The sequence below is a fragment of the Triticum aestivum genome, chromosome 6D, assembly GCF_018294505.1.
Source record: "Triticum aestivum cultivar Chinese Spring chromosome 6D, IWGSC CS RefSeq v2.1, whole genome shotgun sequence".
In the NCBI taxonomy this organism is placed as follows: Eukaryota; Viridiplantae; Streptophyta; class Magnoliopsida; order Poales; family Poaceae; genus Triticum; species Triticum aestivum.
In genome coordinates this window covers 48,700,398-48,720,398 of record NC_057811.1, presented here as the reverse complement: position 1 = coordinate 48,720,398, position 20,001 = coordinate 48,700,398, and the positions used below count along the sequence as shown (strand labels likewise).

General features: G+C 46.3%; 2 protein-coding genes across 3 annotated transcripts; both read left to right on the top strand.

Annotated features, from left to right (window-relative positions):
• The first annotated feature begins 242 nt into the window (after window positions 1-242).
• Window positions 243-4,254, top strand: LOC123143450 (uncharacterized). Its single transcript, XM_044562379.1, has 4 exons — window positions 243-1,385; window positions 1,531-1,649; window positions 2,546-2,693; window positions 3,990-4,254. Exons 1-2 carry the CDS (start codon window positions 296-298, stop codon window positions 1,617-1,619), a joined length of 1,179 nt encoding a protein of 392 aa, XP_044418314.1. The 5' UTR covers window positions 243-295; the 3' UTR covers window positions 1,620-1,649; window positions 2,546-2,693; window positions 3,990-4,254.
• Window positions 4,255-5,847: 1,593 nt separating this feature from the next.
• On the top strand, window positions 5,848-8,312 carry LOC123143451 (beta-1,4-mannosyl-glycoprotein 4-beta-N-acetylglucosaminyltransferase). Of its 2 annotated transcripts, XM_044562380.1 has the most exons (3): window positions 5,848-6,373; window positions 6,454-6,512; window positions 6,898-8,312. In XM_044562380.1, exon 3 carries the CDS (start codon window positions 7,021-7,023, stop codon window positions 8,164-8,166), a length of 1,146 nt encoding a protein of 381 aa, XP_044418315.1. In that variant the 5' UTR covers window positions 5,848-6,373; window positions 6,454-6,512; window positions 6,898-7,020; the 3' UTR covers window positions 8,167-8,312. The 2 variants fall into 2 exon arrangements, with proteins under 2 accessions (XP_044418315.1, XP_044418316.1); XM_044562381.1 differs by lacking the exon at window positions 6,454-6,512.
• The last annotated feature ends 11,689 nt before the right edge of the window (window positions 8,313-20,001 follow it).

Here is a 20,001-nt window from a genome sequence, read left to right as displayed (position 1 = left end):
TAATTTTTACCTGAGCTATGCTTGAAAAAAAAGTTTAGCGCCTCGTGCACCCCTCCTCGTTGAAGAAAACAAAAACAGAGCACCGTTTGACATTGCAAAGCGCCAACCTCTGCGTGTGTGGGGGGAATACAAAGTAGCGTGGGCTTTGACGTTAGCCTGTCTAGTCATGGCCTTATGGGCTCTAGCCAGCTACGGTCTCATGGGCTCTGGCCAGCAGCGGTCTGTCTTAGTCTCTTCAGCGTCACTTTGGACCTGGGCTTGACTGAGTGCACACCCTGCACGACCTGTGAGCGAGATGACGACGACCAGCTTCCTCCCCCGCTCCGCGGCAGCGCCGCCGCTGGACGACGACGACCTGCTCTTCGAGATCCTCCTCCGCCTCCCCCCGCAGCCGTCCTCCCTCCCGCGCGCCTCCCTCGTCTGCAGGCGCTGGCGCAGCCTCCTCTCCGACCCCGCCTTCCGCCGCCGCTTCCGCATCCACCACCGCCGCAGCCCTCCGCTCCTCGGCTTCATCGACGCGAACCAGGGCATCACCTTCCAGCCAGCCCTGGACGCCCCCGACCGCCTCCCCCGCGGCCACTTCTCCCTCAACCTCGACGACCGCTACATGACCCTCGGATGGCGCCACGGCCTCGCGCTCTTCTTCCTCCCGATCCCGCTCCAGGTCGTCGTGTGGGACCCCGTCGCCGGCGTCCAGCACCGCCTGGCTGTACCCCCGGGGTTCGGGTTCCACCCGTTGGAGAACCCGATCAACGGGACGGTGCTCCGCGCCGCCGGAGACATCGACCACTTCCAGGTGGTCTTGGTAAGCAGCGACGGGAAGCAACCTAGAAGGGCGCTCGCCCGCGTTTACTCGTCGGAGACCGGCGTATGGGGTGATTCCATCTCGTGCCCGGTTCCATTGGTGTCTATGGTTCATATAGGCGAGCCCGCTGTACTGGCGGGGAATTGCATTTATTGGTTGGTTTCAGCATCGAATATCCTCGAGTTTGATTTGGAGAGGCAGACCCTAGCTGTGACATTGTTGCCAGCGCAGGTGCTCACCAGCCGCAATCGCCATGTCTCGGTTATTCGGGTGGAGGGTGGTGAGATGGGTCTCCTCGTCGTGTCAGGCTTCATCGCCCAATTATGGAAGAGGGAAACAGACTCGCATGGCGATGTTTCTTGGAGCATTGGAAGAACTATTGAACTGGACAAGTTACTTCCCCGAAATTCAGAGAAAGAGCCACCAAATATGATAGGTTATGCGGAGGAAAATAATGTGGCGTTCTTCTGGACAGTTGGTGGTGTCTTCATGGTCCACCTTGAGTCATTGCAGCTCAAGAAACTTCCTGTCACCGGCATCGCTTATCGTTACTATCCATTCGAAATTGTCTATACTCCAGGTACTAGCATGCCTTTTCACTGAGGATATAACAAAACAGAGTTATTTTTCATTGTAATCTGTATCTTGTTTATGCGTCATCGAATCTGTTTGGCCTTTTCTTTGTAATGTTCTATGCCGTTTGACTTGTTATGCTTGTATAACAGGCATTGGTGGTGGACACGAGGGAGTGGAAGTTGTGAGGCATTTGTGGTGGACACGGTGGAGACAATACATAAGACAATTATTCAGTTAGATATGATATTGTGATGTACTGGTCGAGCAGGTAAGCTTTTCTTCCACATGCAAGTTGAGGTATCTGAACTGGCTTTTTACGAATATGTATCGATTTACTTATTATTGCCATTTCTCAAGTACCAAATTGCAAGAGCATAGTCTATGAGTCTCTCTACAATCCTTTGCTCAACTATTGCCCACCTAGTGGCCTCCCATCATGCTTTCATGGATCGCTGCCTCCTGGATGTTTTCTCCAGGCCCAGCTTCCCTGCCCTGCCTTCACATAGATGAGGAGTCTGTCACAATTAGGATCTGAGTGAGCGTGATCTGGTTACCGGAGTGAAATCTCTGGTTATAATGAGTATCTTCATGTTCCCTTGGTACAAATTTCTGAATGAACAAAATCATATGCTCTGAACTGAAATTTCTGTTTTGAAAAGGGGAATATATTAATATCAAGCAGATACCAATTACACCCGGCCTCTGCACCAACTGAAATTTCTGTTGTCATAAGAAAAAAAATAAAAATCGATGGACCACATTCCCTATCATCTTCTCTCATAGATTCACACTTCATTTAGGTTTTTGAATGTAATATAAATACATCTGGGTTAGCAAATGTTCATGAAAAAAATGCCTAAATAGATCAGTAAGACATTTTTTCCTTGGCATTAGTGAACATCTGTAGATGAACATTGTCTCTAGTCTTCTGTGGAGAATCAAATTTTGGTTGTGCCCTTGGATGCCATATCCTCTCCTATCTTGTAGTAGATCCATATTGCAAGTGTTTGTTTATACCATAAAAATCAATTAATTGAGTTAATTTCATCTTTTCAAATTACATCTGCAGGTTTATCTAAGTATCTTTGTTATGCCTCCTTGTATCTATTTGGCCTTTTTCTTGTAATGTGCTATGCCGTTTGACTTGTTATGTTTGTATAACAGGCATTGGTGGTGGACACGAGGGAGCAGAGGTTGTGAGGCATTTGTGGTGGACACGGTGGAGACGATACATAAGACAATTATTCAGTTAGATATGATATTGTGATGTACTGGTTGAGCAGGCAAGCTTATCTTCCGCATGCAAGTTGAGGTATCTGAACTGTTCATTTACGAATATGTATCGCTTTACTTATTATTACCATTTCTTGAGTACCAAATTGCAAGAGCATACTCTGAGTCTCTATACAACCCTTTACTCAATTGCTGCCCACCTCCCATCATGCTTTCATGGATCGCTGCCTCCTGGACGTTTTCTCCAGGCCCAGCTTCCTTGCCTTCTTACAGATGAGGAGTCTGTCACATTAAGCGGGTAGCAGAATGAAATACTTCCTCCTTCCTGTGCTCAGTGAAAAACTTGAATACTCTTTCCTCGTTGGTGGTTCTTGTGATTGGGTGCTAGTAGATGGTCCAGTTGCGATCGTTTTGAGTGACAATTAGGATCTCAGTGAGCGTGATCTGGTTACCGGACTGAAGTCTCTGGGTATAATGAGTATCTTCATGTTCCCTTGGTACAAATTTCTGAATGGACCAAATCATATCCTCTGTACTGAAATTTCTCTTGTGATAAGAAAAAAAATCGATGGACCACATTCCTTATCATCTTTTCTCATAGATTCACACTCCATTTAGGTTTTCAAATATAATATGAATGCATTTGGGTTAGCAAATGTTCATGAAAAAAATGCCTAATGAGCTATAAATACAGCTTTACTGAAGATCTAAAAAGGTCAGTTGCCATATCTGCTAGACAACTGATAATTACTGTTTGAAGTACAACAAAGGAAATTCTGCATTACTAAATACTAATACATGTCCTACGGCCTACTAGCATTATTGTTAATTTTCACCCTGAAATTTCTTTGGTGACGGTAAATTCATTTTCCCCCTGAAATTTGTTTGGTGATGGTAAATTCATTTTCCCCCTGAAATTTTTTTGGTGACAGTAAATTTAGTATAACTGAGTTTAGCTAAACAAATTTTGGGTAGAGAAATGTGTAATAAGCTGTATCAGCAACATGGCTTTGAATACACTGAAACTTGAATAGCTGATAGATCAGTAAGCCTTTTTTTTCCTTGGCATTAGTGAACATCTGTAGATGAACAATGTCTCTAGTCTTCTGTGGAGAATCAAATTTTGGTTGTGCCCTTGGATGCCACATCCTCCCCTATCTTAATTTCTGGTGACCTATGTTTGCGTTGATTATGTTATATTATATATGTGGATGATTTCACATATGTAATCATGCCTCGGTTATATATGTGGTTCAAATTATTTTCCAACCCGTGTATGATTTCCGTGAAGGGAAATAATTTTGGAGCAGTGAGATATTAATAAATTTTACGGTCAGCACCCCTTTCACCTTACCACTCGACGCCTCCTTTTCAGGTCAGCGGCATGAGGCTTGGTGCGTGTTATAGCCACTTTGTACTTGTTAAAAGCTCATTTGTATGTGTATATTACCGCTTTGCTGGTATTAGTATATTAGTATATAAGTATTACACAAACATGTGTGTTCTTATGCCAGTGCTCGTCATATTTTTTTTCTTATATATATATCAGTATATATAAGGCTTGGTTGAATTGTGAATGTGTATGCAAATATCTGTGGACCATACAGGGAATATGTATGGTGAATGGTAAGATTGCTTTACCTGTTGTCTTTCCACCTCCCCTTGTGTCTTCTCAACCTCCGGCTGGTCCATCCCGTGCTTGGACTGAGGATGGTTGCCGCTGCTCTGTCCACCGGCATCAGGCCGGATGCCGACCTTGTCGTGCCTGGTGTATCAGGAACAGGAACCAGTAACCTTTGCGCTTTGTTTCTTTTTTTTTGTCGCAAAAAAAAAAACAAAGGGCACGTCGGACAGCTGCCAGATACTAGAAAATCTCACATATCGTGGGCCTCAATAATGTTTGTGTAGCCATAGGCCATGGGCCATGCCATGGTCACTGGGCTCTCCCTGCCACCGACATTTTCTCCGTCTCTTCCACTGTCACACATCTTGCGTGCTGCTTCGAGTCCACAGCCACTGCCCAGGAGAGATGCGCACACGCAGCCGCCGCCGCCGAGACCGCTCGCCGGCGGCCGTTCCGCTGGACAACGACGACCTGCTTTCCGAGATCCCGCTCCGCCTTACCCCGCAGCCCTCCTCACTCCGCGCGCATTCCTCGTCTGCAAGCGTTGGTGCCAACTCTTATCCGACCCCTGATACCGCCGCCGCTTCCGCCTCCGCCACCCTCCTCTCCTTGGTTTCTTCGACGAGTATCTCAACTTCCTCCTGGGCGTTTCTCCTTGCCGTTCGGCGTCAACGATTACTGCTTTTCCCTTGGATGCCGTCATGATCTCCTACTCTTCTGGTCTACGAAGCCTTTGCATATCCTGGTGTGGGACCCCGTCACCGGCGACCTGCACTGCATTGCCGTCCCCCCCGGATTTCGTGAGGACACACGGGATGGTGCTTCGCATTGCCGAAGAGGCTCAACACTTCCAGGTGGATAAGGACGACGAGCAACACACACGAGCGCTCGTCTGTGTTTACTCCTCAAAGACCGGCTTATGGGGAGATCTTATCTCAACACTGCTTCCATACCACGCTCATAGGAGCAGTTATTCCACCTTGCTTTATGAGCCTGCCGCTGTGCTGGCTGGAGATTCCCTTTATTGGATGTTTTCTGGGAATGTTGATGGAATTCTTGAGTTTGATTTGGAGAAGCAGAGCCTAGCTGTGATATGAGTGCCAGTGGATATGTATGGCAAGGGCAACTACTTCCAGGTTATGAGGGACAAGGGCGGTGGGCTGGGTTTCCTTTTCATGTCAGCGTCAGACTACACCGCCTAGTTATGGAAGAGGAAGACAGATTGTGATCATGGCCGAGGCTGCGGAGGCGGAGTTGCACGGTGCCGCAACCGCGTGGTTGAGGTGTCAGCCTCCGATCGCCGAGGATCTATCGCCGATTCACCTCCACCAGCGACGGCCAGGCCACGACCTCCAATGAGGAAGAGTAGGGCATGGGAGACGGCGACGCCTCATGTCCCATATTCTACTCTTCCTCGCCGATGACCGGGCTCGTGGGATTAGACTAAATTTTATGTTGCATTTAATTGTATGGATTTAAGGATTTGCTAATGAGGCATTCAGTTGTGGAAGAGGACATTTGAGAGGTGACCGGTCAGCGTCGGGGCGCGTCCATAGACATTTAAGAGTCTGAATCTGCTATGTCGGGCTGCACATGTTGTAAACCCGGGCAATGAACGAGAAGGAACGATGATTATTAGATTAGAAAAGAAGCCCTGGCTGAATTTGTCCCATCTTCCCACCGGAAAAACAGAATTTGTCTCATGTGCCGTTTCGAGTGGGCCGGCGGAACCAATCAGCAGCAGAAACGGCCGGCTGGCTGACAGCGGCTGTTTTGCACTCCGCCGTGACCGTGAGAAGATTGGGGCCCACAGTCCACACGTGAGAGTGCGTACATAGGAAGGAGTAAATGGCGTGTGCTGGCCGGGCAGTCGCTGTCGAAGCGAGCTTGGAATTTTGCATGGACGACGAGAAAGAACGAAAATAAAATAGGTGCCGGTCCCGGGCCGGGAGATCAAGTCAGAGCATTTCGGTCGGTCCAAACGTATTTCAGAGGGGCTGACCGGACGGATCCTCCAAAGCCAAGGCGTGGAGTAGAGTAGTACTCCATTCTTGATATCTTCTTCTTCGTCTTCCTCCCGTCCGGCGGCGGCCCGGTCCTCCGTTGGCGCTGGGGGATCCTTTCTTCCGCATCAGGTACGTACTTTGCAAGTTTTGAATTGGTGCCCAACCCTTCCTCCTCTCTCAATAACTCCGTAAGTTTCTCCTTCCCCCAGCCTCCATCTTGTTTGACGGCTTGTGTGTTGTGTGGCCGAATTGGATCACCACCTTCAAGGTTGGTTAACTCCGTAAGGTTTTGTGGTCTCAAGAAGCTCTCCTTCTGAATAATAGATGGGCCACATATCTGCTTCTGTTTATCTCCTCAAGTTTTATTGCTTCGGTTTTCCTCACTTTTTTGCTTTCTTGCTTGTACTCCCTTCGTCCGAAAAAGCTTGTCCCATTGAGTACATATGTGCTTCTTTTTCTCCACCTAACACAGGAGCATGATATCTTTTTTCTGAATCTGGTTTTGTAAGTTGTCTTCCAAAACTAAAAGAAATCTTACCTGTATGTATGTGCTTTCCATTTTTGTCTGACATACTAATGCTGCATGGCAGCCCTTCTTAATTGTACTGCTTTATTGCTCATTCTCTGCTCTCTCCTTGCATCAAATCATGCAGGTTACTTACAGCGTCGGAGTAAGAGAGAGAGAGATTGCTTCATGATTTGGACAACTGTCATATTATGCTACTGAAAGAAACTTAACTTCATTTCCTTTTGTGTGCATCTGTATCATCATCATCATGGCCGGAAGCTCGGATTATCAGCCTTTTAACCTGGCAGCAAGAGTCGTAGGAAAGAGGCGACGACTCATACCTGCCAAGTTGAAGTCGGCGATACCCGCCATTGCTCTGCTTCTGTCGGCGGTGGCCATTGTTGGTGCCATAACCCAGTACCACCGGAGCATCACCTACTTCCTGCGGCCGCTGTGGGACACGCCGCCCAAGCCCTTCACCGTCATCCCGCACTACTACGCCCCCAACACCTCCATGGCCGAGCTGTGCGCGCTCCACGGCTGGCGCGCCCGCGCCTCCCCTCGCCGCGTCTTCGACGCCGTCCTCTTCAACAACGAGCTGGACATCCTGGAGATCCGGTACCGCGAGCTGCTCCCCTACGTCCACAAGCTGGTCATCCTGGAGGCCAACGCCACCTTCACCGGCATCCCCAAGCCGCTCTCCTTCGCCGAGAACCTGGAGCGCTTCGCGTTCGCGAGGTCCAAGATCGTCTACGACAGGCTCCCCATCGCCACACCGGGGTCATCGCCAGGTCGCCGCCGGGAAGAGCCGTTCGACCTGGAAGCCAGGCACCGGCGCGCGCTGAACGCGCTGCTGCGGCGGTCGGGCGTCGCGGGCGGGGACGTGGTGATCATGGCGGACGCGGACGAGATCCCGAGCCCGGAGACGGTGCAGCTGCTGCGGTGGTGCGACGGGGTGCCGCCGGTGATGCACCTGCAGCTGGAGAACTACGTCTACTCCTTCGAGTTCCCCGTGGACCGCGGCAGCTGGAGGGCGACGGCGCACCTCTTCAGCGAGCGGCGCACGGCGTACCAGCACTCCCGGCAGAGCGACCTGATGCTAGCGGACGCCGGGTGGCACTGCAGCTTCTGCTTCAGGGAGATCGCCGAGTTTGCGTTCAAGATGAAGGCGTACAGCCACGCGGACCGGGTGAGGCGGCAGAGCTTCCTCGACCCGGAGAGGATCCAGCGGGTCGTATGTGCCGCCGACGACCTGTTCGACATGCTCCCCGAGGAGTACACCTTCAGGGATCTCTTCACGAAGATGGGGCCAATACCCAGGTCGGCGTCGGCCATGCACCTGCCTTCCTATTTGATCAAGAACGCACACAGATTCAGGTTCTTGCTTCCTGGTGGATGCTTGAGATCAGGTTAAAACAATCACTGTTTTGTTTGTGAGTTTTTGTCACCCGGCAAACCTTACTCACTGATATGCTGTTGTTTCTAAATGTGCAAAGTGTATCTCGTTTGATGTGAAACAGTATTAATCTAGACATGATATACAGTTTACATTTTTGTTTAGTTTTTTTTAGGGGATACATTTTTGTTTAGTTTGAGGAACTGAATAGGTATGTCCCAAATGGGTAAGGTTGCAGTCTATTCTATCAATGATAAATGGGGCAACTATTTGTAAGTCGCCTAATTTTTTTTTGCCATAAGTCAATTTTTTGGCCATTGAAAAAAGAATCATTTTTTCGGCGTCGGATCTTTATCGGACTAATTGATGTGTTTCTTCTTCCTCCTCATGAGCAGCCCGATCCACCACCTATCGGGCTGCGTGCCGCCGCCGCCCGCGACCGGCGGCGCTACTGCACTCGCGTCGTTGCAACGCTCTCCCGTAGCCTCCCCCACTGTCATTGCTACTAGCGCCCCCGACCATCTCTCTAACCTCCCTGGGTGCCAGATCACACCGACGAACCTGCACACCCCCACTCGAGCCAATCAAGCCTCTTCCCTGCTTCCACCGCCGATGTCGCAACTCGCTGTCGCTCGCAGCGCCATCCCTATCTCCGACGAGGTCCTGGGTCGACCACTCCTCTACCCCTCGTCACATCGCCCATGTCTTCGGCCTCGGGTTGCACATGTATTATGTCTAGAATCAACATGTGCGAATTCAAATTCAGGAAAGTTTCAAATAGCTTGTGCACCACATCTGCCAAACCCGCCAGCCAATGAGGTCCCTGCTAGGGTTCGTACATAACGACGAAAACCAACAAGAGGAGGACGAGAGCCCACCACCATTGTCCATAGGAGGCGGCGTTGGCCGACAACGGTGACGTAGGAGGTGGAGGTTGGTCGGCACTTGGGTTTGTCCACCTGTTGCGCCTTGAGGCGACATGGGGCTTTAGCGAGAGTTTCTCATCAACAACATGTTTATTAAAGATATTTTTTTTCATTGTTATATTTCTTTTGTGGCTATTGATGCAAAGAGCTCCCATGAAAAATATATCCGGTTTCCGTCGTTAGTTCCAAGTTGCAAGTCCACCCTCGACTCGCAACTGGAACCTGACCGTTTTGTCCCGGTTGCAAGTCCACCCTCGACTCGCAACTAGGGTCCGACCATTTTTTTCTTCCAGTTCCAAGTCCATCCTTAACTCGCAATTGGGACCTGACATTTTTTTGCCCTAGTTGCAAGTCCATTGTCGACTCGCAACTGGGACCTGACATTTTTTTGCCCTAGTTGCAAGTCCACAGTCGACTTGCATCTAGGGCCCGATCTTTTTTCGTCCCAATTGCAACCCCCTCGACTCGTAAGTAGGACCAGGCCTTTTTTGTCCCAGTTGCAAGTTCACCCTCAATTCGCAACTGGGGGTCCGACCTTTTTTTGTCCAAGTTGCAAGTCCACCCTCGAGTCGCAACTGGGGCCTGCCATTTTTTCCTCCTAATTGCAAGTTCACCCTCAACTCGCAACTGAGGTCTGACTTTTTTGTCCCAGCTGGAAGTCCATGCTCGATTGGGGCCCAACCTTTTTTGTCCTAGTTGTAGGTCCACTCTCGACTCACAAATAGGGCGAGACTTTTCTTTTGTCCAAGTTGCTGTTGGGGAACGTAGTAATTTCAAAAAAATTCTACGCACACGCAAGATCATGGTGATGCATAGCAACGAGAGGGGAGAGTGTCGTCTACGTACCCTCGTAGACTGTAAGCGGAAGCGTTAGAACAACGCGGTTGATGTAGTCGTACGTCTTCACGATCCGACCGATCCAAGTACCGAACGCACGGCACCTCCGAGTTCAGCACACGTTCAGCTCGATGACGTCCTACAAACTCCGATCCAGCAGAGCTTCGAGGGAGAGTTCCGTCAGCACGATGGCGTGATGACGGTGATGATGATGCTACCGACGTAGGGCTTCGCCTAAGCACCGCTATGATATGACCGAGGTGGGTTATGGTGGAGGGGGGCACCGCACACGGCTAAGAGAGATCAATGATCAACTTGTGTGCTATGGGGTGCCCCCTGGCCACGTATATAAAGGAGTCGAGGAGGGGGAAGGGCCGGTGAGGGAGTCCTGGACTAAGGGGTCCTCGGGCGTCCGACCTGTTATCCATGGGACGGACTGATGGGCTGTGAAGATATGAAGGCCGAAGACTATACTCGTGTCCGGATTGGACTCTCCTTGGCAGGACAACACGACTCGTCAAGAGCTCGATTAGCAATTCGGCCTCCGTCCCAGTCCCGACGAAGTAGTGGCATTCGCACCACGCGTACATAACTACGCACTTAAAATCCCATGGACATCGACGGAGGCAGAAGCTAACCCGGGATCTATAGTTCGGCTAGACCAACCCCGAACATACAAACTTTCACTTTTCTCTGTTTATTTCAGGTTCCTTTTCCCACGGGCCTGCTGACCGGTCCCTTCGAAGGATCGGCATATATAAGGAGGCAACCAGCATAGGTGCGTAGAGTAACCTCTATACGTCTTCTTGACGGTATTTATATTTATTTCCCAGGACCCGCACACTGCGCCCTCTTGATTCCGGCATGTTAAATAGCCCGGAGGCTTATCGCACTATTTGTACAAGATACGCCTTGACGTATCCATCCAGTCATAATGAAAATGGTTTGCGGCCCAATTTCTATGGTTTTAGCCTCTTACTTCATTTTATTTCGATCTGCTTCTCGGCTGCATCATTATTCTTTGGTACATCTCATATTCGCCAGGGGCTACTTATCGCCCCACAACACGGCAGCAAAGACCGAACACTTCTTATATATATAAGTTCGGCACCCCGAATTTAGCATTATATGCATTGGCTCCGAATCATGTCTTTGGTCAATAGTTGGGTTGCCCGGCTCCTGTGCTTGCTACCCTACGTTCCGCTCTATCGTCTAGGGTAGTAAAGGGAGAACTACTGCGATTGTGCCATGGCTTTGACCGGATGAGCACCTCAGTAGAGAAAGCCGAAAACTGACTGTCATGATACGGCGAGAGCCGGTCAACTGTTCGAGGGTTAGAAAATCGTTGGAGATTTTTTCCGCGTCATGCGACGGATCGGCACTTCCCGATCAGATGGTGACAGCACCCTGGCTTGGACCAGGGGCTGCGCACTTGCTTAATTATAAAACTCCTATGGCTAAGTGAGGGCGTTTAAGCCGTACAGTCTGATTGCCTTGTTCGTTGCGCTAAACAACTCCTCCAAAGGACCATATAATTGGATCAAGATTGTTTAGAATCCATCCCGAACACCTCCGTACTACCTACGTGAGGGCAGAAGCCGACGACTGGCCAACCCTCAGATTACAAATAACACGGCCGCACAGGAGGAAACAATTCAAAGCATAATAAAATTATTTTACAAACACCGGCTTTGTTCCCATAATACAAGGCAAGGGCAACATGAATACATCTATTCAAATACAATGTCCTGCGAGCATTGCGCCGTCACAGGTCGAGACCCCTCTACGACATCTGCGAAATATCGCTCGGGTGTGCGGTGCTCCTTGCCCTCCGGCGGCCCGCTGGCAACTTCAACAGCATTCATCTTCGCCCACCACATCTTGCAGCGAGCGAAGGCCATACGGGAACCTTCAATACAGGCGGAGTTCTTGATGACGTCCAGCCGCGGACACGCCTCTACCAGACGCCTCACGAGTCTGAAGTAGCTGTCGGGCATAGCTTCGGCTGGCCACAGCCGGATTGTCAAATCCTTCATGGCTAGTTCGGCCACCCTGTGCAGCTCCACCAGGTGCTTCAGCTGATCGGTGAAGGACACGGGATGCTCTGGCGTCGCGTACTGCGACCAGAATAGCTTCTCCGTAGAACCTCCTCCTTCAGCTCGGTAGAACTCTGCAGCGTTTGATACGCTGCGTGGTAGATCCGCAAAAGCCCCTGGGGAACTCCGAACCCGGGTTAGTAAAAGGTATTGTTTCTCCGCATACTTGCTGTGCATCTTAAATGCCTTACCTGCCGTGATCTTCTTGGCTCCTGGATCTCCTGGAGGGCGGCCTGGGCCTCATTCCGTGCGGTCTCCGCTCTCTGACGAGCTTTGGTGAGTTCGGCCTCCTGAGCCGACGCATCATTCTCCAAGATCTCACATTTTTTCACTACATCTTGGAGCTCCTGCTGGATTTCTTTGACCCGGGCCTTCAGCTTCTTACGAGCGGCCTGCTGCTGGATAGCTTTCCCCTCGGCCTCGCCCAAGGCCTTCCTCAGGGCCTCGACCTCGGTCGCGGCTCCTGCACATATTACGACACGTCAATATACATCGCCTACGGTTTCCGAACATACAACAAGTCGTTATTCACCTTGCTTCTCCTGGAGTCGAACCCTAACCTCGCCGAGCTCGTTCTCGGTCCGCTCCAGCCTCTGCCTCAATTCAGAGACTTCGGCAGCGTGCGAGGTTGCGGCCAACAGCGACGCCTGCTTATGCATACACGCTATGTTAGTCTCCTACAATAGATCCTCTGTCCGGTTCTTCTCGCCGGACAGTGTCTCAGGGGCTACTGACTACAGGATTTTTTTTCTCTATGTCACTTACCTCGAAACCTGTCAACAGGCTGCTGCAGGCTTCGTCCAGTCCACTCTTGGCGGATTGAACCTTCTCAATCACCGCGCCCATAAGGACACGGTGCTCGTCCATAACGGAGGCGCCTCGTAGCGCCTCCATTAGGTTATCCGGCGCCCCTGGATGGACAGGGACCACCGGCGGAAGCGGCGCACCCCACTCCTTCAAAGGGGGCTGCTCGCCCGACTCCGGAGCCATATGGGTCTCCGGAATCGTATTCAGCAGAGGGCCGAATTGAATGCGGCCCTGATGTCTACTACGCAACCTTCTTCTTGTAGACGTTGTTGGGCCTCCAAGTGCAGAGGTTTGTAGGACAGTAGCAAATTTCCCTCAAGTGGATGACCTAAGGTTTATCAATCCGTGCGAGGCGTAGGATGAAGATGGTCTCTCTCAAGCAACCCTGCAACCAAATAACAAAGAGTCTCTTGTGTCCCCAACACACCCAATACAATGGTAAATTGTATAGGTGCACTAGTTCGGCGAAGAGATGGTGATAGAAGTGCAATATGGATGGAAGATATAGGTTTTTGTAATCTGAAAATATAAAAACAGCAAGGTAACAAGTGGTAAAAGTGAGCACAAACGGTATTGCAATGCTAGGAAACAAGGCCTAGGGTTCATACTTTCACTAGTGCAAGTTCTCTCAACAATAATAACATAATTGGATCATATAACTATCCCTCAACATGCAACAAAGAGTCACTCCAAAGTCACTAATAGCGGAGAACAAACGAAGAGATTATGGTAGGGTACGAAACCACCTCAAAGTTATTCTTTCGGATCAATCTATCATAGAGTTCGTACTAGAATAACACCTTAAGATACAAATCAACCAAAACCCTAATGTCACCTAGATACTCCAATGTCACCTCAAGTATCCGTGGGTATGATTATACGATATGCATCACACAATCTCAGATTCATCTATTCAACCAACACAAAGTACTTCAAAGAGTGCCCCAAAGTTTCTACCGGAGAGTCAAGACGAAAACGTGTGCCAACCCCTATGCATAGGTTCATGGGCGGAACCCGCAAGTTGATCACCCAAACATACATCAAGTGAATCACGTGATATCCCATTGTCACCACAGATAGGCACATGCAAGACATACATCAAGTGTTCTCAAATCCTTAAAGACTCAATCCGATAAGATAACTTCAAAGGGAAAACTATATCCATTACAAGAGAGTAGAGGGGGAGAAGCAACATAAGATCCAACTATAATAGCAAAGCTCGCGATACATCAAGATCGTATCACCTCAAGAACACGAGAGAGAGAGAGAGAGAGAGAGAGAGATCAAACACATAGCTACTGGTACATACCCTCAGCCCCGAGGGTGAACTACTCCCTCCTCGTCATGGAGAGCACCGGGATGATGAAGATGGCCACCGGTGAGGGTTCCCCCCCTCTGGCAGGGTGCCGGAACAGGGCCCCGATTGGTTTTCGGTGGCTACAGAAGCTTGCGGCGGCGGAACTCTCGATCTATTCTGCTCCCCGATGGTTTTAGGGTATATGGATATATATATATAGGCGAAAGAAGTCAGTCAGGGGAGCCACGAGGGGCCCACGAGGGTGGAGGGCGCGCCCAGGGGGGTGGGCGCGCCCCCTGCCTCGTGCTCTCCTCGTTGATTCCCTGACATGCACTCCAAGTCCCCTAGATTGCTTCCGTTCCAAAAATAACTCTCCCGAAGGTTTCATTCCATTTGGACTCCGTTTGATATTCCTTTTCTGCGAAACTCTGAAACAAGGGAAAAAACAAAAACTGGCACTGGGCTCTGGGTCAATAGGTTAGTCCCAAAAGTAATATAAAAGTGCATAATAAAGCCCATAAACATCCAAAACAGATAATATAATGGCATGGAACAATAAAAAATTATAGATACGTTGGAGACGTATCAGCATCCCCAAGCTTAATTCCTGCTCGTCCTTGAGTAGGTAAATGGTAAAAACAGAATTTTTGATGTGGAATGCTTCTTAGCATAATTCTCAATGTAAATATTTTATTGTGGCATGAATATTTAGATCCAAAAGATTCAAGATAAAAGTTTAGTGTTGACATAAAAACAATAATACTTCAAACATGCTAACCAAGCAATTATGTCTTATCAAAATAACATAGCCAAAAAAAGCTTATCCCTACAAAATCATATAGTTAGGCTATGTTTCAATATTGTCACACAAACGTTCTCATCATGCATAACCCCGATGACAAGCCGAGCAATTGGTTCATACTTTTAACGCGCTTCAGCCTTTTCAACTCTTACGCAATACATGAGTGCAAGCCATGGATATAGCACTATGGGTGGAGTAAAGTATAATGATGGGGGTTATGAGAGAAGACAAAAAGGGAGAAAGTCTCACATCAACGAGGCTAATCAACGGCCTATGGAGATGCCCATCAATTGATGTCAATGCAAGGAGTAGGGATTGCCATGCAACGGATGCACTTAGAGCTATAAGTGTATGAAAGCTCAAACAAAAGAAACTAAGTGGGTGTGCATCCAACTCGCTTGCTCACGAAGACCTAGGGCAATTTGAGGAAGCCCATCATTGGAATATACAAGCCAAGTTCTATAATGAAAGATTCCCACTAGTAAATGAAAGTGACAACATAGGAGACTCTCTATCATGAAGATCACGGTGCTACTTTGAAGCACAAGTGTGGTAAAAGGATAGTAGCATTGTCCCTTCTCTCTTTTTCTCTCATTTTTTTATTTTTTTATTTGGGCCTTTTCTCTTCTTTTTTTATGGCCTCTTTTTTTTAGTCCGGAGTCTCATCCCGACTTGTGGGGGAATCATAGTCTCCATCATCCTTTCCTCACTAGGACAATGCTCTAATAATGATGATCATCACACTTTTATTTACTTACAACTCAAGAATTACAACTCGATACTTAGAACAAAATATGACTCTATATGAATGCCTCCGGCGGTGTACCGGGATATGCGACGAATCAAGAGTGACATGTATGAAAAATTATGAATGGTGGCTTTGCCACAAATACGATGTCAACTACATGATCATGCAAAGCAATATGACAATGATGGAGCGTGTCATAATAAACGGAACGGTGGAAAGTTGCATGGCAATATATCTTGGAATGGCTATGGAAATGCCATGATAGGTAGGTATGGTGGCTGTTTTGAGGAAGATATAAGGAGGCTTATGTGTGATAGAGCGTATCATATCACGGGGTTTGGATGCATCGGCGAAGTTTGCACCAACTCTCAAGGTGAGAAAGGGCAATGCGCGGTACCGTAGAGGCTAGAAAATTGTGGAAGGTTGAGAGTGCGTATAATCCATGGACTCACATTAGTCATAAAGAACTCATATACTTATTGCAAAAGTTTATTAGCCCTTGAAGCAAAGTACTACTACGCATGCCCCTAGAGGGATAGATTGGTAGCAAAAGACCATCGCTCGTCCCCGACCGCCACTCATAAGGAAAGCAATAAAAGAACACCTATGTGTCAAAATTGTTACACAACTTTTACCATACGTGCATGCTACGGGACTTGCCAACTTTAACACTAGTATTTCTCAATTTCACAATTACTCAACTAGCACACTCTAATATTACCACATTTATATCTCAAAACACTTATCAAGTATCTAACTTCTCATGATATTCAATGAACTCAATATGGGAGATTAATTTCACAATTAAAGCAAATTACCATGCTGTTTAAGACTCTCAAAATAATATAAGTGAAGCATGAGAGTTCATCTATTTCTTCAAAATAAATCCACCGCCGTGCTCTAAAAGATATAAGTGAAGCACTAGAGCAACGACAAACTACTCCGAAAAAATATAAGTGAAGATCAATGAGTAGTCGAATAATTATGCAACTATGCAAAGACTCTCTAACATTTAAGAATTTCAGATCTTGGTACTTTATTCAAACAGCAAGCAAAACAAAAGAAAATGACATGACACTCCAAGCAAAACACATATCATGTGGTGAATAAAAATATAGCTCCAAGTAAAGTTACCGATGAACGAAGACGGAAGAGGGGATGCCTTCTGGGGCATCCCCAAGCTTAGGCTCTTGGTTATCCTTGAATATTACCTTGGGGTGCCTTGGGCATCCCCAAGCTTAGGCTCTTTCCACTCCTTATTCCATAGTCCATCGAATCTTTACCCAAAACTTGAAAACTTCACAACACAAAACTCAACAGAAAACTCGTAAGCTCCGTTAGTATAAGAAAATAAATCACCACTTAGGTACTGTTGTGAACTCATTTTAAATTCATATTGGTGTAATATATACTGTATTCCAACTTATCTATGGTTCATACCCTCCGATACCACTCATAGATTCATCAAAATAAGCAAACAACACATAGAAAACAGAATCTGTCAAAAACAGAACAGTCTGTAGTAATCTGTATCAAAAGTATACTTCTGTAACTCCAAAAATTCTTAAACAAATTGGTGGACCTGAGGAATTTGTCTATTAATCATCTTCAAAAAGAATCAACTAAATAGCACTCTCCAGTAAAACGTTGAAGCTAATCTCGTGAGCGCTAAAGTTTCTGTTTTTTACAGCATGATCATAAAGACTTCACCCGAGTCTTCCCAAAGGTTCTACTTGGCACAAACACTAATTAAAACATAAAACCACATCTAAACAGAAGCTAGATGGATTATTTATTACTAAATAGAACCAAAAAGCAAAAAGCTAAAATAAAATTGGGTTGCCTCCCAACAAACGCTAACGTTTAACGCCCCTAGCTAGGCATGATGATTTCAATGATGCTCACATAAAGGATAAGAATTGAAACATAAAGAGAGCATCATGAAGAATATGACTAGCACATTTAAGTCTAAGCCACTTCCTATGCATAGGGATTTTGTGAGCAAACAACTTATGGGAGCAAAAATCAACTAGCATAGGAAGGCAAAACAAGCATAACTTCAAAACTTTAAGCACATAGAGAGGAAACTTGATATTACAAGCATATGTTCCTCCCTCATAATACTTTTCAGTAGCATCATGAATAAATTCAACAATATAACCAGCACCTAAAGCATTCTTTTCATGATCTACAAGCATAGAAAATTTACTACTCTCCACATAAGCAAAATTCTTCTTATTCGGGATAGTGGGAGTATCATAAGAGACTTGAATACTATAAATTGTTTCCACATTAAAAGAGTAATGTTCAGAAAAAGGGGAATCATAATCATGACAAGTTTTATAAATATAGTAATCACTACTCTTTATAGCATAAGTTTTATCACAATAATCATCATAAGTAGCAACTTTGTTCTCATCATAATCAATTGAAACCTCTTCCAAGATAGTGGACTCATCACTAAATAAAGTCATGACCTCTCCAAATCCACTTTCATAAATATTATAAGATTCAACATCCTCCAAAATAGTGGGATCATTACTTCCTAAAGTTGACACTCTTCCAAATCCACTTTCATCAATGTAATCATCATAGTAGGAGGCATGCTATCATGATAACAACTTTGCATATCAAAACTTGGGAGGCTAAAAATATCATCTTCATTAAACGTAGCATCCCCAAGCTTGGGACAAACATTAATTGCAGCAAATATATTCTCAAAAACATCATCTTCATCAAACATAGCATCCCCAAGCATGGGCCTTTTCATATCATAAGCATAATCACTCTCATCATTAATAGTATGGATAGCACCAATAGTATAGCAATTATCATCATCACAATGAGTAGTAGGAGCAACATCATTTGGGAGGGATACCTTTTTACCTTTGCTTCTCCGTTTTTTCTTTTTCTTCTTCACATCATGTGCGGGTTTATCCCTCTTTTTTGAGCTCCTTATTGATGAGATTGGTTGAATAGAAAGCTCCTCCTCGTTGCCTGATTCAACATAAGAAATAATAGGAGGATATTGGGAAGTCTCTTCCCTTTCATTAGTGTTCTCTTCATCTTCTATTTGCTTTCTTTTCTTTATATAGTTGGCAATATAAGGATTTTCAATGCAATTCACCGCACAATACATATAAATTTCTTCTAGATCAATATCGAGGAATTTCTCGAGGTTATATTCTGGAATAATCTTAGTTTGACGTTTCATTTCTTCATAACCCAAAAGCAAACTAAGTTCACTATGATGTGCAAGGGAAATCAAGTCATCACAATTTTTGGACACGATTCGATCATGAAACAATTTGCATTTGATATTTAAATGACCATGTTCATTGCAAAGTTCGCAAGTATGGCTAAGAAATTTTAAATTTTCAGCACTAACATTTAGCCTTTCTTGCAACCATTTAGTTTCTAAATGCTTATGCCTCTTGCAATATCTATCTTCCCTATTTGGTGTGTACTTGCAAACCCAATGCACTCCACAAAAATTGACATGTTTATAGGAGACATTTTCATCATAACTAGTGCAATCATCATTAGTACTATGGATATTCAAGGAGTTCATACTAACAACATTGCAATCATGCTCATCATACAAAGATTTAGTGCCAAACATTTTAATACATTCTTCTTCTAACACTTTGGCACAGTTTTCCTTCCCATCATACTCACGAAAGATATTAAAAAGATGAAGCGTATGAGGTAAACTCAATTCCATCTTTTTTGTAGTTTTCTTTTATAAACTAAACTAGTGCGAAAACAAGAAACAAAAAGATTCGATTGCAAGATCTAAAGATATACCTTCAAGCACTCACCTCCCTGGCAACGGCGCCAGAAAAGAGCTTGATGTCTACTACGCAACCTTCTTCTTGTAGACGTTGTTGGGCCTCCAAGTGCAGAGGTTTGTAGGACAGTAGCAAATTTCCCTCAAGTGGATGACCTAAGGTTTATCAATCCGTGTGAGGCGTAGGATGAAGATGGTCTCTCTCAAGCAACCCTGCAACCAAATAACAAAGAGTCTCTTGTGTCCCCTACACACCCAATACAATGGTAAATTGTATAGGTGCACTAGTTCAGCGAAGAGATGGTGATACAAGTGCAATATGGATGGTAGATATAGGTTTTTGTAATCTGAAAATATAAAAACAGCAAGGTAACAAGTGGTAAAAGTGAGCACAAACGGTATTGCAATGCTAGGAAACAAGGCCTAGGGTTCATACTTTCACTAGTGCAAGTTCTCTCAACAATAATAACATAATTGGATCATATAACTATCCCTCAACATGCAACAAAGAGTCACTCCAAAGTCACTAATAGCGGAGAACAAACGAAGA

Bases quoted from the DNA above. Each gene is read 5' to 3' on its own strand.
- LOC123143450 (XM_044562379.1), top strand. From the start codon at position 296: ATGACGACGACCAGCTTCCTCCCCCGCTCCGCGGCAGCGCCGCCGCTG. The intron at 1,386-1,530 runs GTACTAGCATGC...CTTGTATAACAG, and splicing joins CGAAATTGTCTATACTCCAG to GCATTGGTGGTGGACACGAG.
- LOC123143451 (XM_044562381.1), top strand. From the start codon at position 7,021: ATGGCCGGAAGCTCGGATTATCAGCCTTTTAACCTGGCAGCAAGAGTC.